This window comes from Camellia sinensis, chromosome 5 (genome assembly GCF_055761805.1).
Source record: "Camellia sinensis isolate YWXY chromosome 5, ASM5576180v1, whole genome shotgun sequence".
NCBI lineage: Eukaryota > Viridiplantae > Streptophyta > Magnoliopsida > Ericales > Theaceae > Camellia > Camellia sinensis.
The window spans coordinates 129,571,567-129,591,894 of NC_138965.1; the positions used below are offsets into that span (position 1 = coordinate 129,571,567).

Genomic DNA, 20,328 nt, shown 5'->3' on the forward strand with positions numbered 1-20,328 from the left:
ACCCCCACTTCTTCGATCAAAAATCGGGCTCTATTAATCATGATATGAATCTTATATACATTATATGCTCTTCTTCCGATTATTAGGCTAGCATTACTATGTGATGCGAACACACACAAATATAGTTGGAACATTTCGATTCATGTATGTTTTTGAAAATTGTTTTGAATATGTACCACCTGAAAAAGTGATCGCATATGAACATTACTCAAATTATTCCAATTCAAGAAAATAACCTTCATCCATAGGCATTCAAACAGTTTATCATTTAAGCATTTAGCCTCATGGCAAGCATGATAGATATGGCAACACTCACACGCATGCGATATTCTAAAGCGAGTAAAGGCTCACCTAGTACTCCAAGCTAAAAAAAATGGTAAAGTTAGAAAGATGCATGATCCTAACTAGGCAATATGACTAATGCAACACATGCGATATGTAATTACTAGGCTCGGCTACTAATATGGCATATGAATCAATTTGATAGAATGTGGTCTAAGCACGTATTCAAAGAAGCGTTAAACTAACAATGCAAGTTAGAATGATGAACTGAGCCTCAGTGCATTCAAGACAAGCGGATGCAAACATAAAGTACGCTAAACAAAACATGATGCCCTAAACTAACCATCATAAGCTGATAAATAAAAGGGAGAAAGACGTGGGTTGGAAGACAGACACATTATTAAAACATTGTGCCCTCACGAAGGACGGTCTGAATGAACTAATTGGGTAACTAATTACCTAGCTATTACAACAACAAATAAATAAAATTAGCTAAACTACTTAACTAATTATTACAAACTGAATTGAACTAATTAATTAACTAATCTAGCTAATTAAAATAATTACAACACAAAACGAATTAGCTATTCTCACTAATTAATTACAAAGCCGCTACTTTAAGCACAATATTGATATACACAACACGAATCCTGAGGATCGATGGAAAGCCCATGCACGAATGCAGTTTTTACTCGAGAAAGGCACTGTTTCTGCTGCTGAATGTCTCTATTGCACAGTAGAACATTTGCACTGATTTCCACCTCCAGACCAACTTTGTTCTGCCTTAGAAGAACACTGCTTGATTTTGCACTGGTGGCCAGCAGAGGGCCTGCCGTCCACTGATAATGGCGCACTGGCTACAAAGGATGGCCTGCGGCCACCAATAGTGACCTGCCGGCCACTGATGACAGAACTTCATTGCTACAACAGAGGGCAAATAGCGCAGAGACAGTGTATTCTCAAGAGTTTGTTTGCACAATTTATCCCTCCTTATCATGAACAGATCAAAGGAAAAGTAAGCTTGGTTCACAAACCATCAATCTATACAATTTCATTGCACGATGGCCTATGAACCAAAGTGTGCAAGCTCAATGAATGCAATAAAACAAGACTCTCAAAACCACCTCCCTCTCATGTAAGATCGAGAGAAGTAGTTGACAATGAATCGTGAACCGTTTTCATCTCTAATGAGTATGAAATGACTCAAGACTCATGGGTTCAATTAACGTCCGATTGAACCCAAACAAGTTATTATCTTGCACTTTTTTTTAGCCTTAATTTTATTACTTCATTTTAGTTTACCAACCATTCTTTAGTCAATTGAATCCAAAGGTGAATTTAAGTCCTCTAATGGAAAAAGAGCTCAAACCAAGAGTTGTTTTGGGCATGAAAGAGACATCATACCGTTGGTAATGAACCCCCAAAAGGGATTAAACCATTAAGCATGACATTGCAATCTCATGCTTAAACAAACAAGTTGTTTGAAACCACTTTCATAGAAAAACAAAGCCAAGAAAGGAGGGAGGTTCCAGAGGTGATTAAGAGTGATCACAAGTATGGAAAGCCATAAATAAATGCAATTAACTCAGATAAGATGATGTCCATTACCTAAAACACCAAACTCATGAGGACAATGACACTACAAGCATGCAACACAAAGCTCAAATGTAACAAACACTTAGAGACAGTCCTAAAATAGTCTAAAAATAGTCCTAAAACATGCTGGAATTGAGACAAAAATAGATAGATTAATAAGCTAAAACATGGATCATGCTAGACTAGTAAGTAAAACACAAGGAGGTGTGGCTAACCCCTCCAATTTTGGACTCTAAGCCATGATGTTAGCCACTGAAATACCTCTGAAAATCAATGTTTAAAAGCTCAAAAAAAGATAGTGCAAAGGTAGGAAACACAAGGGAAAAGGCTTTGAGAGAAAGGTGTAAAGAAGGGTGACCACCCCTCAACCTTTTTTGGCCTTAAAATCCAAGTTTCAGTCCAAAAATATAGAGTTTTTATAGCCCAAAAATAGTTGGAAAATAGTAAGGAAAAGAGTGAATAAAGCAAGTAAAGAGACAAAGCCTTATACCTTTGAAGAGAAGGACCAATTCCGAGCAATAAACCAAGGCAAAGACACCCTCAAGAGCTCAAACAAGGCTCTAAGACACCTCAGCTCAAAGATGGAGAGGTTTGGTTAAGAGTGTATAGGCAAAGGTAAAGATTTTATAGGCTAAGGTCAAGAAATTTGCAAGCGAGAGAGAGAGAGGAAAAATTTTGCTCCAAAATTTTTCTAACCCCATGGCAAGAAAGAAGGTCTTCTATATATAGAAAAACATGCAATTCCCTCAAAAACATCTTGCCATACACGTGGGAGTAGATGCAAGCATCTGTGCAAATAGCTGGCACTGCAGTCACAAAATATCCGCAAAAGACATTGGTGGACGGCAGGCCACATCAGTGGTTGGTAACCAAGAGTGATGGCCGGTAGCCTAAAGAAGTGGCCGGTAGGCCACCAGGGGTTGCAGACTTGAAGATCTCTGGGTTTGGTCCAAAGTAATGCAACCGGGGTGCAAGATTTAAAACGCTCAAAGCTGTGGTATTCCACTAAGGACTTCGAGTACTTAGCAAGCATATAAACTCATCATTGGGTGTCCAAGCGATGACATCCAAGTCGTAAGGGCCGTCAAAAATGGGGTGTCTACATTTACCAGACCTGACTCCAAATGCACATTTCGAAGCATTGAGTAGAAGCCGATATGTACTTAGGATGTCAAAGACTGCCTTTAAGTCGACCAAGTGGTTCCTAGGTTCTTTAGTCTTTACAACCATGTTATCGATGTAGACCTCTATTGTCCTCACAATCAGATGCATAAACATCTTCATCACTAACCTTTGGTAGGCTTCTTCTGCATTGTGGCATCTAGTAACTGATCAATCTTAGGCAGTGGGAAACTGTCTTTGGGATAAGCCTTATTCAGGCTAGTAAAGTCCACACTGAGCCTTCACTTGCCATTCTTCTTTTTTACTACCATTGTCTTGGACAACCAGGTCGGATAGTGTACTTCTCGGATAGCCTGTGTTTCCATCAACTTGTCTACTTCCTCTTCAACTGCTTCTACATGTACTAATGCCGGCCTCCTTGCCCGCTGGATGACAAGTTTAGCCGACCTGTCTACATTGAGCCTATGGCAAGTGACCTCAGGGTCGATGCCTGACATTTTGTAGGGCATTTAGGAAAATACTTCTAGGTTTGCTCGCACGAAAGCTTCTAACTCTTTTTCCTCTCCCTTGGCTAAGCCTAAATTAAGAAGCAAGAAGCGCTCTTCATCATCTTCCTGGACCAGAATCTTCTTCAAATCCTCCTCACTTTTTTCGGCTGGTTCTTTGCCGACATCATCTAGGACTTCCATGTCCTCGTCTTCAATTTCATCTGTCTCTGCTCCTCACACATTGTAGGTGGACTTCATTGCTACCATTGAGCAATTTTTTGTCTGCACTTGATCCCCTTTGACCTCCTCAATCCCCTGTTCGGTTGGGAATCGCAACAGCTGGTGCAATGTTGAGGTCATTGCATGCAACCATGGTCTACCCAAGATAACATTATAAAATGAGGGGATGTCAATTACTGTAAACTCTATGCTTACCTTCTTCGTGCCTGCCTACACCTCCAAATTCGTAGCGCCTAGAGGCTACGTCGGTGTTCCGTTTAATCCAACCATCGGGCTGTTGGATTGTTCCGGATCATCTGGGTGAAGGCCAAGCTCCTTGTAACATCTAAAATACATGATGTCACAAGAACTACCTTGATCAACCAGTATGTGCCTCACCTGGCATTCTCTAATCTTCACCGTTATCACCAGTGCATCGTTGTATGGATGTTGCACCATATCCAGGTTTGCCTCCGTAAAAAAAACCATTGGCTCCAGGTACTCATTGATCCTAGGCTTCTTTTGATGGACTTGATACACATGTTGTAGGTGCCTTATCCTCTGAGTTTCCCCACGTGCATCACTCTCATTGACCTTCGAATGAATCACGTTGATCACACGAGGCCTATCTGTTTGCTGCGGTGGTGGTGGTGGTGGCGGTGGCGGTGGCGGTGGTGAAGGTAGTGCTACTGGTGCCTGGGCTAGCCTTGCTTGCTCTTTCCTTGTCCTAGCCTCATCTACTAGGTCTCTCAGGTGACCCTGTCTGACCAGATCCTCCGAGTGTGTCTTCAGAGCCCTACATCCTTGAGTCAAGTGCCCATCCTCATTAAGGTAAGCACAATGCTTCCCAAGGCTCTTTCCCATAAACTAGCCTGGGATCTTCTCCGGTGTTCTGTAATACGGTTGGTTCCTAATCCTTTCCAAGACTTTGTAGACCGAGATCCTGAATATAGTGGTGACTACCTGTGCAGCCCTCGACCCTATTTCCTACCTATTAAAACCAATGTTACCTCGGCCTCGCTTCGGCGAGCCGTTTCTCTTCTCTTTCTTTGGTGCCTTCATCCTTGGTGTGTCCTCTTCTACCCTGGCATACTTCTCGATCCTTGCCATTAGCTCCTCCATACTTTTTGGTAGAATTTTTGCCAACGATTTTTGAATAGAGCATTCATCTTCTAGGTCGTTCTTAAAGGACACGACCGCCAGCTCCTGGTTACAAGCAGGAATTTGGTTGAACACCTCATAATACCTCCTGGCGTATGCCCTAAGGCTCTCACCCTTGCTAATGTTTAAAGCCAGCAGGGAGTCTACTCTTAGTGGCTGTAACTTCTTCGTAACAAACCTAGCCACAAACATCTCGGGCAGGCCTTCCCAACTCTTTACAGTTCCTTGCGGCAACTTGTGGAACCAATCCGATACGATTTCCCCAAAAGATGAGGGGAACACCTTGCACGGAAACTGCTCATTCCCGCTATACAAAGCCATTGAATTCAAATATAGACCGACATGAAAGTTCGGATCAGACTTACGTCATAAATCTGGAACCTTAGCATATGAAACCTTTTTGGGGCCTCAAACCTTTCCAACCCCATTGAGAACGGCATCCTTGGCTTGACCGGGGATGTGACCTCAGCTTTGAGTCATTTCCTCTGGAGATAGTCTCTCAGATCCTCCTTCGTTCGACCAGGAGCTTCGGCTATTAAAAGATTTCATCCTTTTTGGAGCATTGCTCCCAACGTCGTTGTGTGTCCTCTTGGACTTCTCTTCATTCACTATATCAAAACACATGCCTTTCCCCTGGACATGCCGAGGTTCTCTGACATAAGTTCCATTGGTCCAAGGCATCTTCAACGACTTACCTCTCACTGACTCTGCTCGCCCAACATCCTGTGAAGGCCGATGTAAGCGCTCATTTTCCTTGCCATGCTGCGGAACTACTAGGACTGTTCTCTGCCCCCATTTTTAGGCGTCAATCTTTGCCACTGGTACTTGTTTGTCCTATATCGGGAACGGTGGTTGCATCACGTTGTTCTGTATCATGAAGTTGACAACTGACTGTAGGTCTGCCAACTTGTTCGCCATCCCTTTCATCTCGCTGTCCCTCCTCATGCATCTATCTTTCATACCTGGAGGTCGCTTTCGTTGTTGTACTCATCTCGGCCAGTTTTCTTCGGGGCATTCCCTTCTTTGCTGACGTCTTTTTGCCTAGGATTTGGAACATGTGCTTCCTCATTAAGGTCTTCTTTCCCAACATTAGGATCTCTATGTTCACTACTCTCACTGTTAATGTCATCTCCAATCTTTTCTTCCTGTCCGTCGTTGGCCATTTATGCTCCTTAAGTTCCCATAGACAGTGCCAAATTGTGGGTGTTGATTTTTGACCACACAACCAAACGAGGAACTCAGCTGGAGAGCACCGGCATAATAGATTCAGCCTAACAACCTGCACAAGAAGATGAGAATCCGGTGGTGGTTCATCCACCCGGGGGCACTCCGACGATCAAGTCAGTAATCAATATCTCTCAAAGATAGCAAATTGTGCTTAAACTCACAAGGAAAAAATTACCTCTGACCCAGGAGGATGCCTTGTTTTTATAACTTGCAATGACTTGATCCCTTTAGAAGCCCCACTTTAGTGGACTCCGGCTCAATGCTCATCCTGGACCTTCACCTAGATAGAGATAAACTCTTCTTGAGCCTTATCTTTATCCAAAATGAGATCCTTCTCTGTTCTAGGACTCTTGTCCCTTATCCGCCTATCTCGGATTTCAGTATCTCCGCAGATAACCTCGACTTAGCCAAGATCATTTCGACAAATATGATCAGGCCACGTGGCAACTCAGCTGACACTTCAGCGTCACCTTAGCTACGTGTTGTCACTCAAAAAATACGTCCCCACATAAACTTAAAAAAATGTCAAATCATGAGAAATTTATATTTATGCCCTATCATATTTTGTTGTAATTTGCTCTCTCTTGTTTTTTCATTAATCTTCTTACAACCTGTTTGGCTAGCCAGCACCTCTTCCTTATCCCTCTCAACTGCCGCCACTTTCAACCCCTGCCACTTCCCGTCCTCTCCAGTCCATTTCCCTTTTGCCATTATTGCCCCTTCCAATCATCGCCCATTGTCAACAAATTCTACCTTTTGCGTACATGTACAACAAACCTTTAGTCAACAACATTTGGATTAAAGTTTTGAGATGGAGGTGCTCTACTGTAGTTGGCTAGTTCTTTGGCCATTAAGTTTCTCCTAAGAGGGAGTAGTCTTGGGTTCTATTTGTGGGAGTGGAATAAGAGGACAAGATTTTCTTACAAGATGTATAGGTGTGAGTTTCAACTTTCTTGAGGTGCTAATCTAACAGCTAACCACTGGCTTTCATCGATCAAAAAAAAAAAAAAAAACCTATCATTAATTATGTTATGAAAATCATATTTTTATTATATTTTATTTATTATTTTATGCAATATAATTGTATTTATTTGATAAAAAATACTACAAATCTAAAAAAATTATTCAAAAAAACACTCAAAAAAATGCATCTAAGGCTGACGATAAATTAAGATATGGCCTACATCTCACAAATTTTAAATTTACACAGTACATAGCTTTTTTAGATAAATTTCAATGTAAAATTTCATGGTCCATAATATTTTTTCTGTTTGATAGATTTCATTGTTTATATTTATTATCAGATAGCTGTGACACCTGAAATTATAAACAAAATATGATTTAAAAAAAATTATCCTAAACATTATTGTAGTACAAATTTAAGTCTATAAAACAATTATTTTAAGAAAATGATTCACACATTAATGTAGTAAAGAGCAGTAACAAAGAGGAATGAAGTCGACCTAATACAATTGAATATTACTATTTAGGTTCAAAATTTTGATCCACTTTCTAGTCTTAATAATGTGGTACTCTATTAAACTATCTAAGTCAATTCTCTGTCTTATTTATTCTCTAATCATCAACTAATCATATTTTTAACATATCACTAAATGTAGAAATTGAGTTTAGAAAGTGGGCTAATATATCATTTATAATTTAATTTGATCAATTGCATGGGAGAAAAGATTTCCTATTCATTTTCTTTGGTGTAATCTCCATTAATGAAAATCTCATTACACATAGGTTATTTGGAGTATAAAATAAAAACAAAAAGAGTAAATTATAAATACATTCTATCAAATTTATTTAAAATACGAATTGTTTTTTATAATTTAAAAAATTACATTTACGTGTGAAAGAAGGTGGCAATGTAGGGGTGATGGTTTGTGTTGATTGTAGAGGAAATTGTTAGGGTTAAGGATGGAATTTTTAGGTGGGAGGTAGTGACAGAGGAGAAATTTGGCTAGCACATAGTCAAGTTGACTACTAGAAAATGGCTTGGATCGGTGGTTGGCTCTTGTGTCTTGACATGTGAGAGAAAAGAAATTATTTTCATTTTTCATTATCAATAATTGTGAAGTTTATTTACTTAAAACTAAGGATAAAAGAAATATTTTATTGTAAAATATGGTGACATTATCTTATAACTAATGTGATAATCCTGCTCCGTATTATGTTAATTAATCTTAATTACAAATGTGATTATGTGTTTGATATGATTTTGAGTGCCGTTTATATGAATATATGTGGTTTTGAATTTCTACCTGTTCACCGTAGAAAAATCTGTTTGATTATCTGCTTTAGAATTTAAATTGAAGACTTTATTGGCCACAGAAATCGAAATTGACTACGCCATTGTGATTAGCGTAATTTTTAGAGCCTACGGTAAAATTTAATTGAAAATTGATTTGGATCAGATTAATTAGATTAAATTGTTGAGATAGTGCTCAATTAATTAGCACTAATGAAATGTGATTAAGGGAGCTTTTATAAAGGGGGCATTATACACTCACATTCATTTGTTTGAGCTCAAAATCAGATTTTACACTTTAGAGAGAGAGAGGGTCGGCTAGAGAGAGAGAGAGGGTCGGCTAGAGAGAGAGAGAGGGTATAGGCAATTGAAGATTTGAACAAAAAACTTGAATAATTGGAAGACCAACTCAAGAATTAACCATAATTTGGAGGAGTTGGAGCTCTTAGGTGAGTAATCAACTCTTAATTTATGAGTTAAGTGTGTAATTTGTGAATTTAAGTGGTATGGTAGCTTATGGCAAAGATTGAGTTGAATATGAAGTTAGAATGCACATGCATGCATGAAATTACTATGAATCACCATGAATTACCATGATTTTACATAATCAAGCATGTATCAAGTTGAATATGGGAATATGGGTATTAGAGCATACATGCAAGCATAGTTTTGTTGATTTTCATGGTTGTGAGCATCATTGGTGCTATTTGAAATGGAATTGGGGTCAAAGACTGACATGCATGTTGAATTGGTAAAGATATGAATTTTGGATGGAGTTTGAATGCATGGGTTTTGATCATACAAAAGAAATGAGTGTTATTTGAGAATTAGATGATTTTGAACAATTTGGTGTTATACTCTTATATTCTCATGTAGTATAATGTGTTTACATGTTTTTGAACCGAAATCATGAGTTTGGAACCTTTGAACATCAAAATTGAACTTGAAGAACAATTCTGGAAAACCCAGAATTTGGCATGTCCGCTCAAACGGGGAAAGCGCCGCTTGAGCGTGAAATGCGAGCTCCCAGAATTTTCTTTGCAGACATTGATGTCTGCTCGAGCGGGAACATTCACACTCGAGTAGGGATCCATGTAGTATGACTTTCAGCTCGAGCGTCCGATGGCACGCTCGAGCTTAAATATGAGGCAGCCAACACTTTTGCAGACCCAAGGGGGTTCGCTCGAGCAGGGAACCCTGTTTCTGAAATTTTGTAAAGTTGAATTGAGTTTCATTTTCTGTTCCTTTCCATCTCTAAGCGCTCTTAGGCATGCATTAAACATTGTAAATGAGTTAAAAGGATAAGAAAGAAGCCTAAGAGGGATGTATGAATTAAGAACATTGAATTGTTTGTGACCCATTGTGTTCATGAAATGTGTACGGTCAAGCACGAGGGCAAATCCACCGGCAGATCACTGTGAGTAATATCTTTGTAAAGATATTTTAAAGTATGTTATTTGTCTAATTGCTCATTCCCATATAAGTCTTATAAGTTGTTAATTTGAATTGTGGACAAATGTGTGTTATGCCATATGGTTGGGTCAAAGGCCGTTGGGTACAATTGATTGGGCCAAAGGCCGTTTGACATGAACGAATGGGCCAAAGCCCATTTGACATGAATGATTGGGCCGAAGGCCGTTTGACGTGAATGAATAAATGGGCCGAAGGCCATTTGACATGAATGAATGGGCCAAAGGCCGTTTGACACGAATGAATGGACCGAAGGCCATTTAACACAAATGATTGGGCCAAAGGCCGTCGGATAGGAATGATTGGGCCAAAGGCCGTCGGATATGAATGAATTGGGCCCGAGGCCGTTTGATGTGTTTGGAACTGCAGTCACTTGACCTATATATATATATATACTAGATAGAAATATTAATTGGGCCTAAGGCCGTCTGATGTATGTTGTTCTAAATACTGTTCGTGTATCTTCTTTATTTGATATTATTCACTGGGCTTTCGCTCACGCTCATTCATGTGTTTGTAGGTGAGCCAAGGGAGGTCCAAACCCAGCCTCAGTGAAGTTTGTGTGAAACAGTCAAGGTTTTGAAGAGTCAACCCATACGTCTCACGCACGAGACTTGTTTTTGCCCTTTTGCTATTTTGTTTTATTTTGTCATGTTGGCGAGAACTTTGGAATACGGTTGCATATAGTTTGATTGGCTGACCATGACTTGGATGATCCTGTTGTGTAAAGCTTATATGTTAACTTTCCTTGATGTGAGTTATTAATGTATGTTTGTGAAATGTTATGATGTGCCCTGTAAGCACAGCTCTTTGGACAAAACTTCGAAATTGCTTCCGTTTGGCCCCCCCTTAACTCTGTTAAAATATATCTGATTTGGTTTAAGGCCGTAGGTAATCTCATGATTACTGGCCGGTTATGTCCTTAACCCATGGGGGAGGGTTTGGGTTATAACAACTAATGATTAACTACAAGTATGTAGGGTTAAGCGTAAAAATCAAAAAAATTATAAATTGATTTGACTTAGATTAAATCGTTCGATTCGGTTCGATTTTCTCATTACATGGTTTGTTCTTGATTCTTAAAATAGGATGCAGATGCGCCCCGAGAACTCTTCCGGGCTCCGCGCTGCGAGGGCGCGAAATCCATTTTGTTCTTTAGGCTACTACAGTTCGGACTCGATGTCACGGTTCTGAATCTAATCTCACAAAGTGCAATGTGAGACCGATAAATCACCAAAGAGTCCAAATTCGGAAAATCGTTTTAGAAAACTGATTTTTAGAAAGAAGTGCCAAACATGGACTGCTTTGTCAGATACAGAGTCGCCACCTAAATATTTTATTTTGGGGGAATTTAGGAAACCCTGACTCGTGCCTAAGGCCACGTGTCCGTCATCACAAAAGTTGCTTCGGGAACTTGGGTACGAGAGGGGAAGGTCATGCAATGAGCACCCCCGCTCGCCCGATCAAAAGATCGACCTTTACTAAGCATGATATTTTGTTTTTGAAAACACGTGTTCTTATTCCGTTTATTAACCTAGAATTACTATGTTATGCGCACAGCATACAAGTATAGAGTAGATCGCCTAAGTTGGAACAAAACATTGCATGTTCATTTGTGAAAAATGATTTGAAGTTTGCTACTCGCAAGTAGGCTAAATTGGAGATTTGATGAATTGTTCAAATTCAAGCAATCCAACCTTCACCCACAAGCATTTAGGTAGCTGTATCAAATAAGTAGTTAGCCTCATGGCAAGCATGCTTTCATGGAAACATTAACACACATGTAGTATGCTAAAGAGTAAACACTCACAGTGTACTCCGAGCCAAAACAAAGAACTAGTTAGAAATCATGCATGATCCTAGTTCATGTTAAGATGGCTAATGCAACACATGCAAAAATGTAACTAAAATAGGCTCGACTATTCTAGAATGGCATATCAAATGTAACTTGATAACATGTATTCAAATATAAATTGAAATACAATGCAGTTAGTATGATGCGCCGAGCTCGGTGCATGCAAACAGATGGATGGATGCACGCATGCAAGCATAAGGTATGCTAAACAAAATATGCCCTAGAACTAACCATCGTAAGCGTTTTAAATAAAAAGGAGAAAGAAATTGGGGTTGGAAGATATGCATCACACTCACGCACGCTTATTACAACAATTGGCCCTCTCGAAGAAGGGTCCGAATACGAAGCTAACTAGCTAATCTAAGCTAATTAAACTAATTATTATAGGATAAAGCTAATTAACTAATCCTAGTTAACTAACTATTACAAAACAATTAAGCAGCTAAACGCATTAACTACTTAAGTACAAACCAAAGCGTAAACTAGCTAAGCAAATTAGCTAAGTAAAGCAGTAAATCAAGAGCCTCAGAGGGAGAAGAGTGTATGCATGCTCGGTCACCTCGTTCGGAAATCTGTCGCGATGCCCCAACTTGCCTCTGTTTGCAATTGTCCTCAGAACTTTGCACCAAGCTCCAGAAAGCTTCTAACTCACCTTAGGGACCTGTAGGAGGGTGCCCGACCAGTTGTTGATGTGGGAGACCACTGGCCAACCACTTTTCTTTGTTGCAAACCAGAAAAAGTGGTCGGCCAACTAGTTTTTCTGGCTAGGCGACCAGTTGTTGCAGTATTTCTCTAGTTTGCTGCAACAAAGAGCAAGAAAGGGCATGTCAATGTATTTGCAAGATATGTGTGCACAACCACCCTCCCTATCATTTCATAAGCTCAAGGGAGTGTAGTTCTCGACCCTCGGGCCACTAATCGCGCATCTCGATGCATGATGGCCGAGAGGCGAAGTTGCACAATTCAATATGAAATGAATGCACAAGTAAACACATAAATGCCTAGAACTCTATCATGCATGATCAAGAGCATCGGCGACCGGGAATTAAGGCACGTTTCATCACTTCAAGTATGAAACACCCCTCATTTCCCGTGTTTGGACTAGCAGCTAATCCAAACAAATGCAATGCAACTACATGGGATACTCAATGCAATATGGCCTAAGCATGTAGACAACATTGCATACACAATGGTAAATGCTAAGAACATGGCATACTTAATGCAATGGACAACATGACATACACAATGCGATGTAACCTAAGCATACACAATGCAAAGTATATGTCGTACACAAGGCGATGAACATGGCATACACAATGCGATATAATGTAAGCATGCAAACAACATGCAATCAAACATGCTCAATGGACTTAAACCAAGATGGACAGACCTCAGCCATGCCCAAATCAGTGGCCATAAGGATGAAACAAAGGCATGAAATGCAAAACAAAGCATGCACATGCATTGGCCCATCAACTAGGCCTAAGAGCACAACTCTCAAGAGTGCTCAAGAAGTGACAAATGCGGAAGTGTAACAACACCATAAGCTCTGAAATAAGGTATGAAATGATGCCAAATCATTCAAACAACACAAGCAAAGCATACTAGTGTCCTTAAGGCATAAGGCAAGTAAAGAGGATTACAAAGGGGGCATGCAATACATGGAACAAATGCATGAACCAACCATGGACAGAGCTTAATTAGGTCTGAACAAAGACCAAAACATGCTAAGATGGAGGCTCAAAGACCTAGGAAAGATGGCATACACATTGGTCCATAAGCTAGGCAACAAATGCACAACACTCAAAGGCACTTAAAGAGTGAATGAAGTGGGAACTGGCAATGTTATATGCTCTGAAATGTCATGTTAAGTGATGCTAAATCATATACACAACACAAATGAAGCATGCTATGGTACCCAAAGCTTGAAGCTAGCATAGGCATTTGTATTACAACTATGCAAAACATAAAGCATATGGCAAAGGCAACCCAAAACTGTCCTAGAACATGTCAAAATGAGTCTAAAACATGCATGGAAGGAAGCCAAAACAAGCTAGAATGAAGGGCATAAAGCATGGATCATGCAAGGCAAATAAAGTGGATTACACTACACCTATTAAGACCAAGAATGAGATGGCTTCGTCAACAAAAATCAGAGTTATATTATGGAAAAATAATCCCAAAAACACATTGAAATGATAGCTCGCAAGCTTAGGCATAAAGGCATACGCAATGGCTTATGTTTAAGGCATAAAACACAAACTCTCCAAAGCATGGAAAGGGTGACAAATGCAAGTGTATGACCATGAAACATGCACTGAAATCTCATAACAAATGATGCCAAATCATTTAAAATGGGCAAGCAATGCATGCTAGTGGACTTGATACACAAAGCTAACAAGCTAGAATGCACTATAGCTATACAAAGCATGGCATGCATGACCAAAACAACATAATTCAGAGCTAGAGCATGCTAAAAAATGGACAAAAGCTTCTTAGAGTTAAGCCAAAAACATGCTAAAATGACAGTCTAAAGCATGGTACATATGGGCTACTTCATGGAATTACACTACAAGTGCAGGGAGCATGCATGGGGCCATCAAACTCACCCAAAACAGAGTCATGGCATGCTAAAACAACACCAAAAACCTACTGAAATGGAGTCAGCATAAGCTAGAAAGACATGCTACTTTATGAAGCATACAAGACTAGTTTATGAAATTTACATTACAAGTATATTAAGCATGCATGAGGTGATCAAGGCAACCAAAAACAGTGGCATGCCATCCCAAAATAACCCCAAATACATGCTAAGATATGGCCAACAAAAGCTTAACAAACATGCTCAAACATGAGGCATATGAAGCAAGTATGTAAAACACAAGGAGAGGGGATGACCCTCTCCTATTTAGGACCTCAAAACCACCTTTCCACCACTGAAATTCCTCTAGATTTCAGTGGTAGAAAGGTCATGCAAAGGCTAGAACAAGAGCCAAAAGGGATGGCTCAAAACAAGGCCTAACAAGGCCTAAGAGGGGGTAGACTACCCCCAACACAAAAGTGACCTTAAACAAACATGTTAAGGGCTGGAAAACAAAACTTTTTGCAGTTAAGAGTTAAGCTTAAATCAGCATGCAAATGGGTCTAAAAGCTTAAGCAAAACAAGGGGTTAAAGGGCTAGAAACTCACCCTTGATGAACACCTTCAAGGCTGCAACTCCAGCACACTTTTTGAACCAAAACTAGTCCAAAAACTTCAAAAACAACTTCAAGGGACCTCAACTCCAAGAGTATGGTGTTTGAGTGTGTGTTTGTGTGTTAAAGTATGAAGAATATGCACTTTTGGACACAAATATGAAGAGGAATGGAGATGTATAGATATAGATGATATGTATAGCTTCAACACAAAAATTTAAACCTAAAGCATAAGGGAGGAGGTTCTCCTTTATAGAGAACCAATGCTCAATCTTCTTGGACAAGCTTGGGGTCCAAGAGGATGGTTCTGATGCCTTCCAGCTGTGCCAGCTGGATGAAAATATCTCCAAAAAGGTGACAAAAAGCAGCCGAACACTTTAAGCGGTCGACCAGCTATTTGAAGTGGTCGGTCGACCACCACAAGTGGTCTCCCAAAAAGACAACTGGTCGGCCATGGTGGAAGAGAGTCTAAAGCATGAAAACAAGCTAAAAGTGTAGTGGCCGACCAGAAAAGGTGGCCCAAAGGCCAAGGAGACCAGTTGGCAGACTAGAAAACTGGCTGGCGGGAAGAAAAGTGGTCTCCAATGGGAAGAACTGGTCTCCCACCCTTGTACCACCTTTCAAACAAGGAAAACAAGGTTTGTACAAAAAAAAAAACCAAAACGGATGCAAGACGAAAGTTCGGGAGGCAAAGCACGCGGCTGAAAGCCTCGAAAACTAGTCTACCGGCACCAAAAATGGTTTACGACCACAAAAGTGGTCTCCCAGACCACAGTGTCCCTCTAGGCAGAGGCAACAAGGTGTGGTTCAAAAACCATGGCAAACAGAGAACGTTAAGTGGTCTCGAGTCAAGGCGCATAGCCGAAGGCTCCGAAAATCGAAAACTAGTCTCCAAGTGTGAAAAGTGGTCTACGACCACGAAAAATGGTCTCCAAGGCCACTCCCTCCCTCCAAGGAAGGGAAACAAGGCTTGGTCTGCAAACCAAGCCAAAGCACAAAGAGTTAAGAGGTCTAGAGGCAAAGCTCTCAGCCAAAACTCCGGAAACTCGAAGCAAGCATAACATGCACTATCACCGAGCGCTCAATCGATGACGTTTGAGTCTTAAGGTCGGTCAAAAATGGGGTGTCTATATATGTGAATCATAATTTGTGGTTTGATTCATGATTTTATAGTTACAATTCTGTTTTATAATCGATTCAGATCATTTAAATATATATGTATATATTGTTAAATACTATAAACACTATAATATCTTATAAGTTACATAGGTTACATCTTTTACTTTTTTTTTGTAAGTGTGTTCTTGTATAGTGGTAGAACTAGTTCTTAATATTCATCCAAATAATTCTTAGATTTGAACATATTTTTGTCATTATATTACGAATTGACATGGGTGGGCCCATAGGGGCTTTTGGCCCACCACTTAAAGCTCAATGCATAACTCAAACACTACAGCCCAACATTACTAGAACCCAACGTTGCACCAAAGACCAATGACACTTAAACACTTGTCAACAGAAGAATCAGCCACGTAGGTACACAAATATCCTGCAAAGTTATTGCACCACACATCAGTCATTAATGAGGTCCCCTACAGCATTTAATGCGATAACCTTTTCACGCCGAGGCAGAACGGCCTCACAATGAACAAGGCAAGCTAAAACATAGGCTTTCGGCCAACATGATAGGTCGGAGTGGACAAAGAAATGATGAGGAAAGGATATAAGCAGGCTTCTAAGACAAAAAGAAGGTTAAGTTCTCTATCATCGCTCCATCTCTGCACCCCATTAATCTCTCTTCTAACTTGCTTGTCGGAGGGTTCGCTAGGGGACTCCCGTTCCCTGTTGGACTTCTGTGCAGGTACTTCAGTCAGCTCAGTGACCGGATAATGGTGTTGGGAGCGTTGATCAGCTAGGCCCGTCCCCCAAGGACCAGCAGTGTCATCAGTTGGCACCGTCTGTGGGAGATCTTTTACTCTGTGTGACAATCGTGCTCATTGTTGCCGAAGACCCACTCTCGGTAATTCCTCCTTGCCACCCACCAAGGTGGATGGTCACAACGAGATCCATTGCTTCTCAACACAACGTTGCCGACCCCCAAGCCGACCCTCCTAACCTAAACAACCCACCTCAGTATTTCACAGAACTCCGCAACAACATTAACCGCCTAGCCGAACAAAACCAAGCCTTGATCAACGCTTCGCTTCAACGAGACCTCCTTGTGCCTCCTCCACCACCACAAGATATACCACATAACCGAAAACGAACTCCGAGCCATCCCTTCCAACAAGCCCACCCCTCCAACTTGGAGGGTTTACCACCTCCACCCCAAGATATGAATCCACCACCTTGGGGTCTACATCCACCAGTCCAAGCACCTGCTCTCGAGGGAGAGGCCAGTAGTGTCCAACCTCCATTGCATTCGGGTGGTGACAACATTCCAGTCTGGGATGCGAAGCTCTGAGCCATGAAACTCCAGCTTCAAGGAGTCATGCAGAACATAATGAATAAACCCTCCACAACAGTAAATTCACCGTTTGTCTCCTCCATCAGGGACAAACCCCTACCTCCTAAGTTCAAAATGGCCTCGATTGACCCTTTCGACGGCACAACGGACTCGGTCGATCACTTGGAGACTTACAGGACCCTAATGATCCTGCTTGTTTTTCCTGATGAGCTCATGTGTCGGGCTTTCCCCGTAACGTTCAAGGGGTCAGCTTGACTCTGGTTCAGTCAGCTACCGACGGACTCCGTCTCTACTTTCCAACACCTAAATGAGTCCTTTCTTAGCCATTTCATTGGTGCCCAGCGCCAACGGCTCCCGGCGACTCAGCTCCTCAACATCCGTCAGACGGAAGGGGAATCGCTACGTAGCTTTGTCACTCGTTTCAACACCAAGGCCTTGTAGGTGGCGGAAAACGACGACAAGGTCATTCTCATGGCCTTCATGGCTGGTTTACGATCATCCGACTTCTTTTTTTCCCTCTCCAAAAACCCTTCAACCTCCATAGCAACCTTCCTCTCCAAAGCTCAAAAATATATGAACGCCGAAGATTCTCTGGCCACTGACAAGATTCCACAACCGAAAACCCAACCCTCGGAGAGAAGAAAAAGGAATCTGAAACCAGAACCACCCAATACACACAGCAAACACCTCAGTATACTAACCGACCTGTACCTGCTCGAGCCGACCAATCGGCAACTGCCCGACCGCCCAGTCAGTTCGAACGGTACACTCCTCTCAATTCTCCCATAGAACAAGTCTTGAACCAGATCCAACGAGATTACAACCTTTCCAACTGGCGAGACCAATCCAAATACTATCATTTCCATCAGAACCACGGCCACAATAACGAGGAGTGTGTTAACCTTAAAGACCAGGTAGAGAGCTTGATACGCCAGGGGTGCCTTAGTCAATTCATGGCAGCCCGTCCCCAGCAGCGGCCAAGGACCGAACCTACTAAAGACAACTGCCAACCCACCCCTCCCCGACAACCCGCACAACCTAACCAAGGCAATGATCGACCCCCACCACAACCCCGAGCACAAGGCAACCCTGCCCCCCTCAGTTGGAGAGATTAGAGTCATTGTCGGCGGGCTTGTATGCGAAGGACCATCCCGTTTGGCCCAACGAGCAGAACTCAGAAAAATCAGGCAAGGCTTCGACAAAGAAGTTACGACATAGGATCGCCCCGTCAAATCCCCCAAGCAGTGGATGGAACCCATTACCATTACGGAGGCCGATTGTACAGGCATCCGTTACTCTCATGGCAACCCCTTCGTCATCTCTACCCTCTTGTCTAATTACAAAGTCAGACGAGTGCTTGTCGACAACGACAGCTCTTCAGATATCATCTTCCTGAACGCCTATCGCCAGCTCAAGGTCAAGGAGGAAAGATTGTCCCATCTCCAAACCCCATTGGTCGGCTTCACGGGAGATTGGGTAACCTTCATAGGCTCCATTGATATTCCCATCACCATTGGAGAGTATCCACGGCAGACCACCAAGTTACTCACTTTCCTTGTCGTTGATTGTCCTTCTGCTTCTAACATCATCCTCGGCCACACAGCCCTTAACGCTTTTCAAGCTGTCACATCCACATACCATCTGGCCATGAAATTTCCTACCGACCTCGAGGTCGGCACTGTCAGGGGAGAGCAAACTGTGGCCAGAGAATGCTACGTTGCTTCACTCAAAGAGGTCAAGCTAAAGGAGGCTATGATCATTGAAGGACTCGACGTCCGAGACGAAGATGAATTAGTCAGAGGGGAACCGGTGGAAGAACTTGTTGAAATCACCATCGACCCCACCAATCCAACAAAAATAGCCAAGATCGACAGTCAACTATCCTCCCAAGCCAAGGCCGACCTCACAGCCCTCCTAACCGAGCACAATGATGTATTTGCCTGGACCCATTCCAACATGCCGGGTATCGATCCCTCCTTCATCACGCATTATCTCAGCATCAAGCCCCATTTTTGATCTTTCCGCCAGAAGCAGCGTGTCTTTCACCTGGAGCGCAACGCCCTTATTGCCTCTAAGGTAGACAAACTACTGGAGGCACGGTTCGTCAAGAATGTGGACTACCCCAGATGGCTGTCAAATGTGGTCCTGGTCTGTAAAAACAACGAAAAATTATGACTCTACGTCTACTACTTAGACCTTAACCAAGCTTGTCCTAAAGATAGTTATCTTCTCCCCTACATAAATCTGCTCACCGACACCACTGCCGGACATCAGATGCTCAGTTTCATGAACGCCTTCTCCGGCTACAATCAAATTATGATGCACCCGACTGACCAGGAACACATCTTCTTCATCATAGACAGGGGAACTTACCACAATCGTGTTATGCCGTTTGGATTGAAAAATGTTGGAGCAACTTACCAACGGTTAGTCAATGCCATATTTTATCACAAGATAGGTCAGAACATGGAAGTGTACGTCGATGACATGCTTGTTAAGAGAAAACTCTCCTTTGATCATCTGACAGGCCTGCAGGATACCTTCCACACCCTACGCAAGTATCAAATGAAGTTGAATCCGGAGAAGTGCGCTTTCGGCGTAGGATTTGGAAAATTCTTGGGTTTTATGCTCAGTCAGTGAGGTATCGAGGCCAACCCCGAAAAAATCAAGGCCTTGATAGAAATGCAGTCTCCCAGAATGGTCAAAGAGGTTCAACGGCTTACCGGCAAAGTCGCCGCCCTCAACCGTTTTATTTCTCGCGCAACAGACAAGTGCCTTTCCTTTTCCAAAGTCCTCTGACAGACCTTTGACTGGACCACTGAATCTAAAGAGGCCTTTCAACAGTTGAAGCAGTGCATAGCCAACCCCCCTCTACTCTCTCAGACGTTCTCAGGCGAAACCGTCTTTCTCTACTTAGTCGTATCAAACACCGCGGTCAGTGTGGCTCTCATCAGGGAAGATAGCTCAGTACATCATCCGGTTTATTACATTAG

At 41.9% G+C, this 20,328-nt stretch overlaps 1 protein-coding gene across 1 annotated transcript; it reads left to right on the forward strand.

The window, feature by feature from the left end:
* Nucleotides 1-18,583: 18,583 nt before the first annotated feature.
* On the forward strand, nucleotides 18,584-19,975 carry LOC145791681 (uncharacterized). The gene is made up of 2 exons (XM_082872091.1): nucleotides 18,584-19,298; nucleotides 19,530-19,975. The coding sequence occupies exons 1-2, from the start codon at nucleotides 18,584-18,586 to the stop codon at nucleotides 19,973-19,975; spliced, it is 1,161 nt and encodes a 386-aa protein (XP_082728217.1).
* The last annotated feature ends 353 nt before the right edge of the window (nucleotides 19,976-20,328 follow it).

Coding starts and splice junctions, on each gene's coding strand:
- LOC145791681 (XM_082872091.1), top strand. CDS start 18,584: ATGGAACCCATTACCATTACGGAGGCCGATTGTACAGGCATCCGTTAC. Junction 19,299..19,529: donor GACCCATTCCAACATGCCGG/GTATCGATCCCT, acceptor TCTACTACTTAG/ACCTTAACCAAGCTTGTCCT.